Below are 20,069 nucleotides of genomic sequence, written 5' to 3' on the forward strand. Positions count from 1 at the left end.
TTTAATGATAGATAGATAGATAGATAGATAGATAGATAGATAGATAGATAGATACTTTATCTATCTATCTATCTATCTATCTATCTATCTATCTATCTATCTATCTATCTATCTATCTATCTATCTATCTATCTAATAATGAGGGAAAATGACAATTTTCATTTCAAGTAGCATGTCCTGTTGTATGCAGAGTCACTAAAACAAATACAAGAACAAATCCACCTAAATAAAATGATAAGTGTCTGTGTCTCTGTCCAGTTGCTATGTCTGTGTCTGTGCAACAAATGATGCATAACAAACATTTGGAGTTATAAAGTGCATTGTATTTGTCAATCCAACAGATGGTGCATCACAAACATTAACACTGCTTTTACAAATCCCATGCCAAATGGCAGATTACATAAATATATGCATTGCATTTTGTCATTCCAACAGATGGTGCATCAGAAATATTAACATTGCTTTTACAAATCCCATACCAAATGGCAGACAACAGATATATATGCATTGCATTTATCATTCCAACAGATGGTGCATCACAAACATTAATACTGCTTTTATAAATCCCATACTAAATGGCGATAACAGAGATACAGTATATGCATTGCATTTGTCATTCAAACAGATGGTACATCAGAAATATTAACATTGCTTTTACAAATTCCATACCAAATAACAGGTAACAGAGACATATGCATTGCATTTGTCATTCCAACAACAACAGCAATTTATTTCCTGTATACCCCATAATCACACGGGAATGCCTCAATGGCTTGTTTTTTGACAGCCCCCCAGCCTTTACTCTCTAAGAAGACAAGAAACTGTCCCCCCCAAAAAAACCCATATCAAATGGCATATAACAGTTACATATGAATTCCATTTGTCATTCCAACAGATGGTGCATCACAAACTTTAACACTGGTTTTACAAATCCCATATGAAAGGGCATAACACAGACATACACTATATATGCATTGCATTTGTCACCCAAAACAGGTGGCACATCACAAACATTTGTCGGAATTCATTTTATTACTACAAATGTTTCTTATTCTCCATCTGTTGGAATAAAAAATGCAAGGCATTTTATTACTACACGGATTACAAAATGCATTCTAATTGATGGTGTACTGCAAACATTAATTCTGGGGTCTACGATGATTGCTTAGATTTCAAAGCATCCTTGACAGGTAGCACAGCTAAGTAAATAAATAAATACATAAATAAGTAAGCAACACATAGCGTATTTTATGACACATTTAATTAGTTATGCTAACATATCATTATGTTTTACTTATATATTGTCACATTTTACATAACATTTGTTTATTTGTGTATTTAATTTTATCCAATATATTCTTTCATAGTTGTGAGGCTCTCGTTTTACTTAACGTTTAGATCTATATTGCTGAATTTTGTGAGTTGATGACAATATTAGGACGCCATCTCATTGATCTGATGGCAGGCAACACACACCAGGCCCCACCATCCCACTACATCATTGATTTTTGCCTGAACTTGCATGTCTCGTTAGTCATGAGCTAAAGAAGGACAGACATTATTAGTGAGGTAATTGAAGTCTGCACAGGCATAGGGGAAAGTTTTGGTATGGCCCCAACCATACCAAATAACGCCACTGGCTCAGAGCCCCCTCTTTTGAACCCTCACTCGAGGTTTTGCCTCATGGCTCATGGTGTAATTACAGCCCAGCGGCCATCTTCACTTACCAAAGCCTTTTTCCCTTTCACACTCTCTCTCTCTTCCTTTTTCAGGCTCGACTGTGAAATTGACGCCTCCCTGTCGACTCCTCCTGGCTCGATCAGATTGGGAAGGTAGAATGGAGCCTGCGAGAATCGGTGTGGTCAGGGAGTCCATGCTGTCTAATCCTCTTTTAATGAGGGTAAGGAGTTGGGCTGTGGGACTTCTCAAAGATTAGTCACACTACATTGACAAAGCACCAAGCTGGGACAAATGTCTGGCATCTGCCTGTTAGGGATAATGTTACTCTTCCAAGCATGAAAAAAATGCCTGTCGTCCGCCTCTCTTTAGGAGATTTAACCTTTTTTTGTTGTTATTGAGCGTTATCCATTATTTATTTATTTTTTGGATTCCAACGAGGCTGTGGGAATAACAGCGGAGAAAACAGACGAGAATGTAGCACGGCTGCTTCTCCCTGAGCTCGAGTGAGGTCAAGTATGAAGAGAGCGCGGCTGAGCACCAGGTATCGTGAAAGCCGCGCCATAATCCGCAGAAATCCTGAAACACGACTGCCTTTGGTTATTATGAAAATCCTCCAGCTCAAAGAGCAAATATGATTATGGACAAATGAGAAGTGAACTTCCTCCAAATGTTTGGGTGTCTAAATAAAACAAGATGTCATCGATGAGCAAGGAACGAGTCGCTGAAAATGAATCCGGAAGTTAGGTAGATAATATATCGGCAGTGGACACGAGACAAACCTGGCTGACAGTTGAGTTCCCAAGTCTGTGTGACTCTGAGTGAGTAGGCCCACCTGACAGAGTTCACTATGGTAAAAAAATAAATAAATAATAATAAATAGTCTGAAGTTTGGTTCAGGATTCATTATCGTGTAGAGATTTTGCCACATAAATGGAATAATATAGTCCTTGGTTGTCTACTAACTGTGAACACCAGGGCGCTCCAGCCTCGACAAACCCCTGAACACACAAGACGCAGGCACAAGTGTTACACAGCACACGTTGATTTTAGCGTGAGAAACGTTACCCAAGTTTCCCACACCAGCAGCACACTACACAGTCCGTAGGGTACACACGGCACACTGCTACCCTTGGCTTCACTTCACCGCCACCCTTGGCTTCACTTCACCGCCACCCTTGGCTTCACTTCTCTTTCTCATTCCTTCTGCACTCCTCCACGCAAGCATTGTCCCCCAACTCCTCCCGCTCCTGGAATGAAGGCTGGCGGCCCCTTTTCATGCTGTACTTAGGAGTACACTGGTTGGCTTGTTCGCAAGATCCTGAAGTCCTCCAAGGTATGGTGGTAGCCTGATAAAATAGGGCTCTGTAGCTCCTGCGTCACCTCCAAACCCAACAGGGCTGAGCTGACAAATACCAAGTCCCATAGAGCCCTGTGGGAATCCGAGGCGCTGTTGCACCCCAGGGGGGCTGCCAAATATCAGCTCTGCTGAGATAACACCCTTCCTAAGCCATCTCCCTCTGTCCCCCACCTCCATTATGGAGGTGTCCCAGCTGGATAATGGCACCGGCCGCCATCGGTCACACTACGTAATATCAAACTTTATTTTATTTATTTAAATTGTTACAAGCATCATGACGGGAGAGACAAACACTCTGCCCGAGCTGAGATGAATGTGCCTGTTAACAGTGTTACCAGTAAGTTAAGCCATTTTGGTTTTTCTGGTGAAGTGGATAAGAAAGTCAATAAGAAGGCACACACAGGAACCTAGAAGTGTATGGATTACTGATGGTGTGCTTATGGACTGTAGTGATCGATTTAAACTGCCACCGAACGAATTGTGCAGGACATTAGAGCAATCTAGACGAGAGCAGGCCATTCAGCCCAACAAAACTCACCAGTCCTTTTTCATTTCATTCTTCTAAATTAACATCAAGTTGAGCATTTTTATCACTCTTTAATTTATTGTTTGTTATCAGTATGCTGCTGCTGGAGTATGTGAATTACCCCTTGGGATTAATGAAGTCTATCTATCTATCTATCTATCTATCTATCTATCTATCTATCTATCTATCTATCTATCTATCTATCTATCTATCTATCTATCTATCTATCTATCTATCTATCTATCTATCTATCTATCTATCTATCTATCTATCTATCTATCTATCTATCTATCTATCTATCTATCTATCTATCTATCTATCTATCTAGTTTTGAAAGCCCCTAAAGTCCTACTGTCCACCACACTACTTGCTCACTTATTCCATGTGTCTGTGGATCTCGTTGTAAAGGAAAGGCTTTGCTCTTTTGATGTTTCTTCATAACTCATCCCCTGTAGTCCTGGAGTCAGCATTGTTACTCTTCTCTGGACCTTCTCTAGTGCTGCTATGTCCTTTTTGTAGCCTGGAGACCAAAACTGCCCCCAGTACTCCAGATAAGGCCTCACCAGTGTGTTATAAAACTTGGAACAGAACCTCCTTGGACTTCTACTCTAGACAGCAGGGCACGATACACTGAAAAAAGTATAACCTCCATTCAACTTAAAATAATTAAGGTAATGATTCACACTTAATATTTTCAATCTGAACCAATATAATTCTTTTTATCTTATTGAACCCACAATTTTTAAGTTGAGGCAAATCATTTAGAGTGATTGGGTGTAATTCATTGTTTTATATTGAAGTAAATCTGGTTTTTAAGTTGTTACAATTTAAAATGGTTTATTGGTTGTAACCTGTTTTTATGCTATTAGAGATATTATGAACATAACACATTCCAATGCTTTTACATTATTTAAAAATGTGCAAATACATAAGCATTTTGCAGTGTAAATCTTAAATATACAACAAAAAATTATTAAACATTTCAGATAGATAGATAGATAGATAAATAGATACTTTATTAATCCCAAGGGGAAAATCACTCATTTCTACAGCTTTCTTGAAAGTATGTTTTATTATGAGTTCATATACTTAAAATTAACAGTTGAGAAACAGGGTTACGTACCAGAAATCCTCCGTTATAAAAGTCTGCTGCTGAAAATGACCAGATCTGTATAGCCACATCCACTCCACTCGGGAAAGTGTTCTTCTTTTTTGGCACGCTGGAAAGTTCGACGAGAAGAATATATAAATGGCCCCTCCCACACAGCACACGAACAACCTAAAATATTAAGTTAACTGAAATAGGATTTTTATGTTTATTCCCTCCACCCTAACTTACTTTGGTACAAACATTTTTTTTTACTTTGATTGTGATCTGAAACCAAATATTTCAAGCTACAACACTAAATGACTAATCTTAAGTTGCTTGAAAGAGAAAAGTTACGTTGAATGAACAACACCAATGTTATATTTTTTTCAGTGTTTAACCTCACATTCTGTTAGCCTTCTTAATGGCTTCTGAACACTGTCTGGTAGTTGACAGTATTGAGTCCACTATGACTCCAAAATCCTAGTAAAAAAACATACAGGACAGAAAGAGACAATGTTGATGGTAATGTAATCAGTTTCAGTTAAAATAATAGAGGAAATATCACACTGCTTTGTAAACCCGCTTACCCTGAGCAGGGTTGTGGGGGGCTGGAGCCTATACCAGCAAGCACAGAGCACAAGGCAGGACCTGAAACTGTAGAAACTGAATCCACGGATACAAACCAATGACCCATCAGCATCTCTCATTCTGGCCTCTGTTATAATATGTCATTTTCTTTCTTTTTGTTTTTGCCCTCCCTACTATATGTTGTATATGAAATATGAGTTTTTAGATCCCAAAATAAGACTTTCACATGAATTTCTTGCTTTATGCAATATTTACAAAGTTGAGTTTGGCTAATGTCATATTGTGGCACCATATGGTTTATAGTAAAGCATCGCCGTTTGTTTATGAATCACATCAGCCGTTGCCACGGTAATCTTTCCCAGAATTACCTGGAGGTATGTGACGTATGACATTTGGAGTACCAGCATCAAGACTGGCACATTCTGTTCCATAGTTCTGTGTTGATATGCATTTCCTTATTTGATTTAAGTATTCCTATTTACAAAAGTAACATTTATTTGGTTTAAACACTTTGATTTTACTTAGTGTTTGGAACTTAATGGCCGGTCAACTGTCTTGTCTGATTTTGACTCCTGCCTGTATTCTCTAATTATTTTTAATTCAAATCTTTTACTGACTCATCCGGGTGGCACAGTGGTAGCACTGCTACCTTGCAGTAAGCAGACAAGTGTTCTCATCCTGGGTCCTCCCTGTGTGAAGTGTGCATGTTCTGCTCATGTCTGCATGCGTGGATTTCCCCTCACAGTCCAAAGACGTGCAGGTTAGGTGAATTGGTGATGCTATTGGCCCTAGTACATGCTTGGTGTGTGTGTGTGTTCACCCTGTGATGGACTGGTACCCTGTCCAGGGTTTATTCCTGCCTTGCACCCAATGCTAGCTGGGATAGGCTCCAGCAGACCCCCGTGACCCTGTTTAGGACTAAGTGGGTTAGACAATGACTGTCTTGTCTTGAGTCAATACAGCCTTCAGATAAAGAAAGGGGTACAACCCAGCAGGGTGGCCCTGCCTTCTTCAGCTCCATCCACAAAACACATGGAATGGAGGTCCATTTACATAATTATTATAGCAAAAGAAAATACATAAAACTATGAAAAAACTTTCAAAAATAACAAACATAAGTTGATACATTTGGAAGGTGCATGCATCATCTTGGTTTTCAGTAGCTTGTGGTGCGCCGAGGCTGTGCAAACTGTATTAAGCAAAATTTGAAATATTTATGTTGAAAACATTAATAATAATAATAATACATTTTATTTATATAGCGCCTTTCCCATGCTCAAGGCACTTACAGAATATAATAAAGAACGGCAGCGTATACAGTATATAGCATTGTACAAACCAGATAAATAAATAAAGAAGATTAAGACAGTGAATTCTGTAAAAAAAAAAAAGGTGGTACAGTATATAAATAAAGTACTATATGTATGCAATGTCATACTTCATACTTAAACTGATTTTTTTCTATTCTAATTTCTTAACATTAAGCAAAGCTATGTATTTATTGTTGCATGAAAACGCCACCCTTACCACGCCAAGGTTACCAGGGTTGAGCAGGCTTGCTCCGGGGTCCTGCAGTGGTGGGGCCTCAAATGCCAGGATGTGGTAACACTTTCTGAGATAAGTTAGTTTTGGTTTTGTAACCAAGAAAGTCAAGCTGGCATTTTGTTCTGAGTTCTTCACTTGTGATAGTCAATTTTGTTAGCTGCCCTCTAACGCTTGTTGTTAAAACAGCCCACCAGGCTGATGTTCACTCGATTATGCGGACTGCTAAATGTAAAAAAAAAAAACCAAAAACATTAGTGATAGACTCAGTACAGTACTTCCATCCATCCAAAATAGTCTTAATCTTGGTCAGAGTGTCAGTGTCCATACAATCCTGAGTGCATTATTATACCACCTTCATCCACCACCTTGCATCTCCACTTTGTTATTTGCGACTTATAGCAATTAAAAAAAAAGTTGTATCCATTCATCCATTGTTCATACTCTCTTAATCTTCCAACTCTTCCATTGTATAGGCAACGCCAGAATTCCAAGCGGAAAATTCTGGAATTCTGGAACCAGTCCAAGACTGGACGCTCGTCTAACTGAAGCGCGCTCACGCACCTATATTAGAGTCGCCAATTAACCGAACCCGCGCGTAACTTAGCGATTGATTGTATGATATTTTCTTATGAATTGACTTATTGTTGAGCTTAGCACTTCAAAAGTGAACCTCAGCACTGGATTTGCCATATGGAATGAAAAACACGGATTGTAATTTGCAAGGCGGCGCAGTTGTTAGCGCTACCACGCACATCTTCTGGAGGTCGCGACTCATGTTTCTCTTTGTTTTTGCGTGTGTTGTCCATCAAATGCTCTTTTTATTTCGCTAGTTTTAAAGTTGCGTGCGTAGTAATTCAGTGTTTTCATACACTGGGCTGCCCCTGGTGGTCGCGAGTTTATATTTGGTAGAGGGTAGCGGAAAGTCACGAAGTGGGTCGTCATGATTGGTCACGGCGGGTCGCCGCTCTCACAATCGCGCTCGATTTGCCAGGAGGTACTCCTTGGTGGTCGTGAAGACACATAAATTGAAAAAAGTAGCTCGCGACACCAAAATGATTGAGAGTGGTAATTGTAGTAATTGATATCAGGAAATTGTCCCGGGGTGTGTGTGCCCTGTCTTTGGAGAGTTTGTTCCTTCCCCTTAAGAGGACTGGCCCTGCGATTCTGCCTTAAAATTAGGAATGGATGAACGTCTTTAAATAAGACTTCCTTTTAGAGATTAGATGTTCTCGCTCGTCTAGATCTGCTAATCGTTTCTTCCTGTGAGGGTCTCCAGTTCAGCCACGCGACTCATAAATTGGTCTTTTGAGTTAGGAAGAGCTTTCCGATTGAGATGGGTTGTATAACTGCCGCCTGCAACACCACCTTGCGATCCTGAATGAATTTTCTCTTGATGTCCACTAGGTGTCCTCTGGTACTCGTTTGGCTCTTCACTGACGAACACTTTTATGCAATAATATCCACTTGCAGAGACACAGCACCATACGTCACCGCAGTTTTTGTTGTGACAGCAGGGCATGTCCTTTGGTCCTGCACCGCACTTATCTCGGTGCCGACATATCTAAGCGCACCAGAAGTCACCTGTAGACCTGGATTACAGGGTCACAAGGATTTGGAAATGTATGATAGAAACTGATGTAGTTTAACGTTTTTACCTTTATTCGTGGCATTTCTTGGAAGATGTCAACCTTTATAGGATTTAAGTATAAACTACAACTATATTTTTTATCGTTACTACTCGTAGTTAATACCTTTGTTGTAGATATGGCGTTATAAACGTCCAAGTTGCGTTTATGACTTTTCTTGATTTCGGGCAGCACGCTGTACTTTTAAATTTAGTATAAATATAGTATCTAGTGCCTCTCACATTTACCTGTCTAAACCTGTTAGTGTACTGTAGAGCATCTTTTATATCAATGTTGTATATATCACCTCTTTAATTTATCTATCCAGCAATTAATAAAGTATATACTGTAGTTCATTTCATATCTCACTATCTATCCAATATACAGCACCTTTAATATACTATATTGCAGCATCTTTAGATATGTCACATATCTATTTTTTAGTATATTATGCATTTCATATCAATACATATTTGCATATAATGCCTTTTATGTCTTAGTTATGAACTTTCCTATTTATCTACAGAATTTAAATAACCATGATTAACTCAATTAAAATGCCTATTCTCCTGTTATAAAAAAATACCTTTAACCAGTTATAATTTATTCTCTTTTTGTAAGTTTAAATATAATAATAATAATAATGGTGGTGGGGGCATTGCGCTGATATCGTGTTGCCACACACACCACACGATGAACCACCTGGATAGGGACCCTACCCTACCCTATCTATCTATCTATCTATCTATCTATCTATCTATCTATCTATCTATCTATCTATCTATCTATCTATCTATCTATCTATCTATCTATCTATCTATCTATCTATCTATCTATCATATAGTGCCTTTCTTATCTATGGTTTAATGTTCTATCTATCTATCTATCTATCTATCTATCTATCTATCTATCTATCTATCTATCTATCTATCTATTTTCTTCGAAGGCCCTTTAGCTGCAATGTGAAACACAGACCTCTGGGTGGCAGTGTGATGCAAGTTAAGATCTGCTGCTTCATGCCGGCCTTTTCCGTTAGGTGCACGTCAGGCACGATTGAAAACACGAAACCTTAGGAGGTTCTTTTATCAGTTTACACTTTCGTTTAAAATTTAACTAATATAAACCTGCGGAATTGTACTTTTATTTTTAGTAGTTAAAATACATCTGCTGTAGATACGTATTCCTTAAGGCTTTAACAGTAAAAATAAAAAGAGCAAGTCAGCTCTTTACCCAGAAATGTCAAGCCAAAGCACCTGGGAGTTCAGGTCATTGCGCGGTTGGTTTTTTTAATCTGACCCAGGTGTATTTTGCATCGCCGCTGAGCTGCTGGGTGACACGGCTGATAAATCTTGTCTTTATCTCGGACCTTTTCTGAATAAAGACCGTTCCACGGCGTTGCGCGTGCACCTGCTCACTTTGGTCCCGTGTCCCGTACTTTACTTTTCGCGTCGGTGCGCGCGCGACCCCAAAGTTTATTATTGTTATTTTTTTTTCTTTCTTTCTAAAAGATGAAGACGGTGTTGGGTTTCTTAAGGATTTTGTCACTCGTGTATCTCTCCCAGCAGCTTCGACTCTCATTTTTTATAGAAAACCATTTATCTCTTTCGAAGCTCAGTGAGAAAACGGCTCGACGACGGCTTTGCCTGTATACCCACTTCCAGAGCTCTCGGTCCTCAAGCCGCGGGACAAAGATAAATGATCTTACCTGGCATTACGGTGCTGCGATGAAAAATAAGTCACAGTTTATGGTTGTACAATTCTGTCAGGAGTTCCATTTTACTCCTGGGCCATTTATTACTGGCAACTAGAATTTCTCCAGACCTACACAATGCTGTCTTATAGGCCTATTTTATGCTGTTCGGGGTGACCTAATATTTTCTTTGTATTAAGCAAGTGTGTCATTTTTTTATATGTAGTGACGAAAAAAAACCCGTAAGCTGCGCTCCATTAGTGATGCTGTTCTGTAAGGTAATTCTGTTTTTGTTTATCCTGCACTCAAAAAATGAACTGTTGGGGATGTTCAATTCATACTTTAAGTTACTTTAATTTACAATAGCTGTGTTTGCTGACTTTAGTTAACTCATTCTAGTTATATCGACTTAAATTTATGAGACGTCACACTAACCCGATTAATTTGTGTTTAAAGAAAGCAATGAGAATATTTTCTTTCACCAGAAGCACAATCCGTCTGAAGGACTGTTGTCGTTACTCTCTTATTTCATGTTCATCTTACTCAAAATTAATACTTTTCAAGTCTTGAAAACGTGGCACTCCCATTTTCCCTCCACGCAGTTAAATTAAGTTGATATCACTTAAAATAATGAAGTGTTATGTACACGAATACCCCAGATTTGCATAAAGTACTGTATGATAGTTTGCATAAAGAACCGCCCCCCTTTGTTCGCAAGGGTCTCCACACCTTTGTATTCTTGGAAAGAAAGTTGAAGACTTTTAGTAAATTGAGTTGTTTTTTCCAAATGCCAGTTTTTTTTGTGAGCTTATGGAAGTCGATTTATACTTTTTTGATAGACGTTGCTCACCCTACATCAGAAAAACATCTTTTTCTTTGTTCTCAATAGAACAATATAATTAACTCTAAGATTGCAATAAAAATGTAATCACCCAAAATTAGAACTTTGCTTACCTTCTGCGTTAAGAAGTGAACAGATACACGCTTATCAGACGTGTTGTGTGCTTTGTCTTTATTGAAATGCACCACTGGTCACAATTTGCATTCATACGTAGAGAAATAAGAATTAGTTGAATTGACGTACGTGTATCCTCAACTACAATAATGTGTCAAATAAACATGGAATTTAAGCTTAAAGAAAGGGGATTCGGTTACTTTAATTTTACAGATACATTTCATTTACTAGGAGGCACGGTGGTGCAGTGGTAGTTAGGAGACCTGGGTTCGCTTCCTGGGTCCTCCCTATGTGGAGTTTGCATGTTCTCCCCGTGTCTGCATGGGTTTCCTCCGGGTGCTCTGGTTTCCTCCCACAGTCCAAAGACATGCAGGTTAGGTGCATTGGTGATCCTAAATTGTCCCTAGTGTGTGCTTGGTGTGTGTGTGTGTGCCCAGCGGTGGGCTGGCACCCTGCCTGGGGTTTGTTCCTGCCTTGAGCCCTGTGTTGGCTGGGATTGGCTCTGGCAGACCCCCGTGACTCTGTAGTTAGGATATAGCGAGTTGGAAAATGACTGACTGACTGACATTTGCTTCACCCTCTTATCAGATGTCGATGCTTTTTCTGCCGTTGTTTGCTTGTCACTTCTCACACAAGCATAGGGAATCTCTGTCAAACCAACAAAGCTAACTTTCCTTTTAGCAACGAGAGTCAAACTAAAATATTATGCCGAATTTTGTGATTGTTCACAGCTGATTACAACCCTGTACCCCCGGTGACATCTCCACTCAACCCCTTGTGTGACAAAAGTCGACATCTGCCCTAAAAGAGTTCAAGAAGTTCAATTATGTCTCTTTTCTCATCTCAGTTTGCTTAAAGTCCTTCATCTCCTTCAGTCTGTCCTCATAGCTCGTACCACTCAGTCTCAAATCAGCCTAATCTCTCCTTGGGTCTTTCTCTAGTGCTGCTTTGTCTTTTTCTTTTTTGTAATTTGGAGACCGAAACTGCACACAGCACTCGAGGTGAGGCCTCACCAGTGTGTTATACAGTTTCAGCACAACCTCCATTGACTTGTACTCCACACATCATGATAGATGTCCTAACATCCTGTTCGCCTTCTAATTGGCTTTTGTTTGCTGTCTGGATGTTGATAGTGATGAGTCCACTACAACTCCTAAATCCCTCTCTTAAGGGGTACTTTCAAGTTCTGGACCTCCCATTGTGTATTCATATCTAACATTTCTACTTCCTATATGTACTCCCTTGCATTTATTTCCATTAAATTTCTTCATCGACAAATCTGCCAAGTCCAAGTCCCCCAGTCACAATCTACTGTAGCTCATTCTCCATTATCTGCCCTTGCAGGTTGTTTGATAGAACGACAACATCATTTATTTCTACTACACATTTTATAGACACAGGATGTAACTCAAAGTGCTTTTCAAGATGTCAAAAAAATATTTATAAGCAAAGAAGAGCAAGTCAAAATTAGCTAAGAATGATAATTAAATAGTATACAGACTAAAAAAAAAAATAATACACACTTTCATAAGATAGTGGGAGCATTAGGGGGTACCAACTGAGCCCCCAAAACCCTAGAAACACAAGACCCAACACAACTCCGAGTTCAGTAAACAGATTTTTAATCTAACCAGCTGCAATAATACAATAAATAGATCCAAAAACAATCACAAAACTGATGCCTTCTCTTATTTCCTTCCGTCCGAGATTTTTGCCCGCTGCCTCCCGACTCTGACTCCTAGAAGTATGGCGATGGGCTCCTTTTAAGCTGGACCTGGGAGTATTTCCGGTGGCACATTGTACCTTGTTGGAAGCACTTCCGGGTCACATGGAAACCAAGGACCCCTACAGGGTTGCACTTCTGGACTTCAATTCCCATGAGGCCTTGCGGGTGTCCACTAGAAATACTTGTGAAGAACACTGTCCCCTATTAATTGGGGGGATGAACTGCTCTCGGCTTTCAGCCCTCACCAGTCCATTCTTCCTTCCAGCATCATAGCCAAGACTGGAATTACAATGTGTCCTGGCCAATCTAGGCAAGAAATCCTCCTTGATCCTCGCCGGGATAGCCATCCATCCTCCTGCACACTTACAATACAAGTAGAGTATAATCTGCAAACGTGACCTGCTTATTGGTTGTATCCTTGTCCAGATTTTTTATATTACAGTTATCCCTTGCGATTTGCTGGGGTTTAGATGAGCAGGACCCCAACAAATGTGAAAAATCTATGAATATGTTTTGGTCTAACAATTATACAGTACTCTTAAATTAATATTTTTATTTTATTAATTTTCATTGTAATCATTCCATACAAACAGATCAATTTATAACCCAACAAATTTGAAGACTAATCAAACCCCACCCCTGAGAAGGAGAGCTTAGCTAAAGGAAAATTGCTTTAGGCTTTTTAATAAGGCAACATTAAACAAAATAAAGGCAGAAGTAAATATCTATGTAAATAAGAGATGGAGAAGGGAGTTAAATGCAATAATAGTTATTTCTCTTATTCTAAAATAATATTGATTAAATCCTGCCATGTTTTGAAAAAATGTTGTACAGATCCTCTAACTGAAAATTTGATTTTTTCCAATTTCAAATAATATAAAACATCGGTTTCCCACTGACTTATAAGAGGAGAATTAGGATTCTTCCAATTTAACAAAATAAGTCTGCGTGCTAAAAGTGTAGTGAGTGCAATCACCGTTTGCTTGTCCTTCTCCAATTCAAGTCCATCTGGAAGAACACCGAACACGGCTGTTAATGGGTTAGGAGGGATTGTGATACCAAGGCTGTCACTCTTAAATTAAAATAAGAGTCAAAAAATTGTGAGAAATGTGATACAGAATGATCACTGAGCAAGCAAATTACGCGAGTGAGGGTGGCTGCCGAGACGAGATGCGCGGCGTCCCCCAGACAGTGTGTAGTTCAGCAGTTCTTTAGTGAACTGTAACTTTTTACAAAATTTAACTTACTATAATACGTGTGTGTATATATTTAGGGTAGTAAATAACAAAAATTATTAATATTGAAGAGAGGGAAGAAATTTAACAACACACTAAACGCAAAACAGTAAATGGCAAACACGACACAGTTTAGTTCCACAGTCACAGATGATGATGGCGTAATTAATAAAATGAAATCCTCCCTTGAAGAGCCCCCCTGAAAGTTATGTAAAGTTTTTGTCCTACTGTGATGCCGATGTAAGTGAAGATTTGTAGAAGTTTGGAGTGCTCGCCAAACAAAGACATTTTCCAGCCCAGATGAAATCATACAATTAGGCGTTCGTAAGCATTACTGTACTATTAGTGTAGTATTACTAAAATGGTACATATAGAACTTGCAAAGGAGGACCAGTTTAGACTCGCCAGTTAACCGGTCATTCAAATGTTTGAGATGTGGAAAGGAAAACTGGACTGACATAAGAGTGAACAGGTGAAGATAGACTGTAACGCAACGCAACCTAACCTAACCTAACCTAACACAACATAACAGGCTGGAAATGTCCACGCAGCTAAATATTTAGGGTGAAAGTAACATATGGGTCCACACTTTTCATATATGCAGTTGCGCTCTGACCCCCAAAGGTCACACAAAAAGACAATTTCCCTTTGTGGAATAATACAGTGTACCATACTGTAAATGTTCATTTAACAATGGCCATTTAGCTGTAGATGGACAATAAGCAGTTTCATCGCAAGGTCAACTCACTCACACATCTACGTGGCCATGTGGGTTTCAAAAGTAAACCTCACTTACATACCTTTGGGGATGCTGGGGAAATTGGAAGACCCAAAGGAAGACCCAAGCAAACAAGGATATTTTCCCATAGGATGAGTGGAACTCACCAAGTTCATTATTGGATTGGTTATTTCTTCTACCCTAAGCTTAACACACATAGAAAGAAGCAAACACTCATAGATCCTATTCACTTAAGCACAGTTTTTTGAGTGATGTCCACAATGGCTGTAATGCGTCCGGTCTCCACATAGGGACTCACTAGTCATCAGTGTGAACAGTATACTGGTGTCCCCGGATGTAACCCAAATGCTACTTTGGTCATCAAGAAAATCCTGGACACATGAAAGCTAATTCACCCTTTGGTTATATCCCAGCTACCAGCTAACAATGTGTTACTACTTCTACCCCACTGTCCTTCTATCGGAGACATCTTTATTCAGCCTGATGAGCCGGTAAGAAAAGAAAGTAGCAATCTCCCCTACACCATCTCAGATTAAGTCAGGTTGGGGGGCATACACTGGTACAGTGTGTTGCTGCACCCACCACATGACGTAACAGCACAGTCCCACCCTCCGGAAATGACCCTCTATCTCCTTCAGTGCTGTGTCTCTTCAGAGAATCCCTGGGTACCGCTGGTTTGACTTTGTGTTGCTCATGGAGTCCCGAATGAAGAACATTACCTGCATTGTGAGCGAGCGTCAGTTATGACACTACGTCCATGTGGTGCGATTCCCATGAGGGTAATTCAGCTCACAGGACCCTCATTGTTGAAGACCCGAGTGGCTGGACCAGGCCAAAGGGACGCCCATGTAACACCTGGCTGCAGTAGATAGAGGGTCATTTCTGGAGGGTGGGACTGTACCATGTGTCTATCTGGGGGGTTGCCAACTACGATTCTGAGCTGTTTTATTATGTGGTGGGCACAGTAAAGTGCTGTAACAGGTGCATGTCCCCCAACCTAACCTGTTATGACCTGACCTGTACTTTTAATTATTTAGATAACAATGAAGAAATAATATATAGATGTAGTTACATAAATAAGAACAGACGAATGCAAATGTTGGTTGGTGAACTGGCTTCAAGAGACCTTTTAAAGTTCATCGTAGTCTGTTTGAACAAAAACTCATACTTGCGGCAGACTGCAGCTTCTTTTTAATATAATTTTTACTACAGTGTCTGTAGTTTCAAACTTCTGATTTTATCCCTTCAGCCCAAGGTAGAACATGCAAACCAGGGCTGTGATTCAAACCAGAGACTGTTTTTTTCCAATCAATGTGTCAGACCGTACTCTTTCTAGCCACTCTGTTGTGATTCACAGAGATTCAAAAAATCAGAAGAGAGCCTCAGTATCTCAAAATATGTCTCACTTGAGGGAGAAGCGTGGAAATGCCGGCTGGTAAAAACACAAGTCTAGTAAGAACTTCATAAAAGAGGATATTTATTTACAAAAAAGAAGAATACAAGAATAGGCACAAAAGAGGAAAAGGAGTTGCCTAAAAGGCAATCCCAAACAACAATGTTCCAAAAATACAATCCATAAGGAAACGTCCAATAAACGGAGCAGAAAACCGAGTAATCAAAATGAAAGAAAATACAAAACTTACAATAATAGCACCTAACTTCAACAGCAAGTGTTCAAATGACGCACCCGAGACTCACAGCCCTGCCTTCTTTTATAGGCCAGGGGGCCGGCCCCTAGCAATGATTGACAGGGTGGCCCCGCCTCTTGGGGTTTCACTCCCAAAGCACAGGGAACAAAATGACATTTAAAAAGACGGTGCACCCTAACAAAAAAGCGATATTACATTAAACAGATCTATTAATTAATAAATGGACAGAAAGATATTAACAGAAACTATCGGAACAAATGAACAGCACTGAAAAATAAATGAAACAAAGCATAAAAAAAGAAATTTAAACGTAAACCCAAGGAGGCATCCAGGCTAAAACATAACACACTCATTTTCAGATCCCACCACACAACATGTTAAAAGCTGACTTACGGTGGACAGTATTTGTGTGTCAAACTTGGGGGTCTGTGGCTCGAAAAGCAAAACCCATACATAAAGAACAAACAAGCAAATGGAGGTTGTGTTTCACAGAGGCAGATTTATTCGGTTCTTTCTTGCTATTTTATACATTTATTATCCACAGACTCTTTTTCTCAGCCTACTTATTTCAATCCAGGGTTTTGGAAAGCCAGATGCTGTCCCATCCCAACCAAAGAGAGCAGATACATTTCCAACATAGGGTCCCCGTGTTGATATTTGAACCCGGGTTTTTTCTTTGGAGCAGTGATCCACTTTCTTTTCGTTCACACTGGTGTCCATCTCCATCACCTTGATTGTGAGCGACGTGCTTTTAAAATTAGACGAAATTGGACAATGTCTCCCTTCATAAATAAGAACACATATTAAGCGCTGGGTGAATTTGCTGAAAGCATTTTTTTTATTTTTTTATTTAATATTTTATTTTCGTGCAGGTCACATCCTGGGATGCCATTTTTCCTTTTTTTTTTTTTTTTTTTTGCACACGAGCCTAACGGCTTCCTGCTTCCCCTTAATTGATCTAAACGGTGTCCCATTCATGCAGCTGTTCTCCCAGGGGCCGTGTCTAATTTAAAACATAACGTGGCGCGCCTCGTAATACACATGTACAGAATAATGTATGGCGGACAAGATGAGGCCTCCTAATTGGGGAGTGGGCAGTTGTTTTTTTTTTTTTTTTTTTTTTTTAAATTTGTTTTTAAAGAGTCTCAAAAAGCAACAATTAACAGGATGCCTCTGGGTTTAATCTGCATTTACAATCTGCTCTACAGGAGCTTTTCCTGGTCCCAGTTTAGTCAGCATAACCATTCTTGGATTTTGGAACTCTGTGCAGTTCAGGTGGATTATGTGAGGGCCTTGGGTTCAAGGAATATCCTTCAGCGGGATAAGGCGGAGATGCTTTTTTAAATAGAGAAGGTAATTTGAAAGCAAAGTGTTATGACCTGCCTAAGCTGAAGGATAATTTTGTGGATAAAGGAGAAACCAGGAGATTATAACATGAAGCAAGAAGCGTAAAGAAGAAAAACCAGAAAAAGACGAGGCGATCAAAAAGTCTAAAAGGAGATCAAAAACTGGAAATGAAATCTCAAAGCAAAACCTACCTGATAGAGGAACACTCCATCCAAGAGGACCATCTTTTTTGATAATGTTGTTTAGTCCCATGCGGTTTGTAGTGGTGGCCAAGAAAAATATTTTAATCTCATGTTTTCATGGAGAAAATTAGTTATTGAAATGTGCTTGTGGGGAGCAACGGGAAGCCCACCCTGGATAGGCTATCGGTTCACCTCACAGTGACGAGGAGAGGCACAAGTGAAGGACGGCATGGGGGCTCAGGTTTGGTCCCGGTGGGCCGCAGTGGCTGCAGGTTTTTGCTTTGTTTAATTAGAAGCTAGTCCCTGCTGATGGCTGAACCTGTTATGCCATTTGATGGCTTTCGTTCTTTCACCCCAAATCTTTGTTATATTGCGTGTTTTTCTTCTCTGAGGATATCGTAGACATAATTATGATTACCAATTGTCCCATATTTCCTGCAATAGTCTTTTTGAAGAATCCTCATTTTTTCCATATTTTAAACGGGAGTCATTTCTCAGTTCATCAACGGAACAGAATGCGAGGTGTTCTAGAATGAGCACGTTGGAGGGAACAGCCTTCAAGGCAATACAAGCTACCAATCAAATTGATTCTGTGCACCAATCAAATTGATTCTGTGCAAAGCAGGCAATACCAGACCAATCAGACATAGTGTATTATACTCTTCAGAGTCTACCAATCAGATGTTACACAAATGATGTTTTCATAGTACAGGTAACGGTGGCCCATCTATCACTGGTGGTAGTCAAAAAGCAGATAGCAGGCGAGCAACGTGTCTCCAAATGACCGGAGTCTGAGAAGTGCGGTTTACGGGAAGGTGATCGAGAGAGGCCAAGAGAGGCAGAGACACACAAGGACACGTATGATGAACGCTGAGGGTACATCTAAGGGCGAGAGATATCAAACATTTTAAAATGTATTCTATGTAATGTAGTTTGTGGGTTAAATAAATCCCCCCAGCAAGTATGAAAGTAGTGCACAAATAGGAAGCCCCTTCGCACTATGTCACGCTTTTGAATTAAAGACCCGTCTCCTCCCCTGTTTCATTGGTCAGAAGTCCTGTCTTCATTTCGAAAGCACAACCCCCATGTGAAAGGAACTTCCTGTTTGTGCACTAATTTTATTTTCCAGAGGTATTAATTTAACAGTATCTGTTTCCATTTACATCTGTGTGGATTCATTCTGCACTATCTGGTAAAGACAAAAATGTGCCAGACTGATAATATAATACAATATAATATAATATAATATAATATAATATAATATAATATAATATAATATAATATAATATAATATTGTTGGAAAGGAAAAAATCTATAGATAGATAGATAGATACTTTATTAATCCCAAGGGGAAATTCACATTCTCCAGCAGTAGCATACTGATACAAAAAACAATATTAAATTAAAGATTGATAATAATGCAGGTAAAAACAGACAATAATTTTGAATAATGTTAACGTTTACCCCCCCCGGGTGGAACTGAAGAGTCGCATAGTTTGGGGGAGGAACGATCTCCTCAGTCTGTCAGTGGAGCAGGACATTGACAGCAGTCTGTCGCTGAAGCTGCTCTTCTGTCTGGAGATGACACTGTTTAGTGGATGCAGTGGATTCTCCATAATTGATAGTAGCCTGCTCAGCACCCGTCACTGTGCCACAGATGTCAAACTGTCCAGCTCCATGCCAACAATAGAGCCTGCCTTCCTCACCAGTTTGTCCAGGCGTGAGGCGTCTTTCTTCTTAATGCTGCCTCCCCAGCACACCACCGCATAGAAGAGGGCGCTCGCCACAACCATCTGATAGAACATCTGCAGCATCTTATCTTATTGCAGATGTTGAAGGACGCCATCCTTCTAAGGTAGTATAACTGGCTCTGTCCTTTCTTACACAGAGCATAAGAATTTTCTTACACAGTATAAGAACCTAACATTGCAGATGAACAAGCCATAAAATTCAATTAAAGACCCGCCTCTTCCTCTGCTTCATTGGTCAGAAGTCCTGTCTTCATTTCAAAAGCACAACCCCATGTGAAAGGAACGTCCTGTTTGTGAGCTAATTTTATTTTCCAGAGGTATTAATTTACCAGTATTTGAGCAAAAAATACATACATTTTGTATTTTGTGAACTTGCGACTGGGT

The 20,069-nt window shown here is 39.7% G+C and overlaps 1 protein-coding gene across 2 annotated transcripts in view; it reads left to right on the forward strand.

Annotated features, from left to right (window-relative positions):
* Positions 1 to 20,069, forward strand: part of cfap77 (cilia and flagella associated protein 77) — a 165,420-nt gene that overhangs the window by 12,484 nt on the left and 132,867 nt on the right. For both annotated transcript variants that reach the window (XM_028808568.2, XM_051931802.1), the window contains one exon: positions 1,773 to 1,900. In XM_028808568.2, the coding sequence (XP_028664401.2) occupies positions 1,838 to 1,900 (63 nt within the window). In that variant the 5' untranslated portion in view covers positions 1,773 to 1,837. The remainder of the gene's footprint in view (positions 1 to 1,772; positions 1,901 to 20,069) is intronic.

This window comes from Erpetoichthys calabaricus, chromosome 9 (genome assembly GCF_900747795.2).
Source record: "Erpetoichthys calabaricus chromosome 9, fErpCal1.3, whole genome shotgun sequence".
Lineage (NCBI taxonomy): Eukaryota > Metazoa > Chordata > Cladistia > Polypteriformes > Polypteridae > Erpetoichthys > Erpetoichthys calabaricus.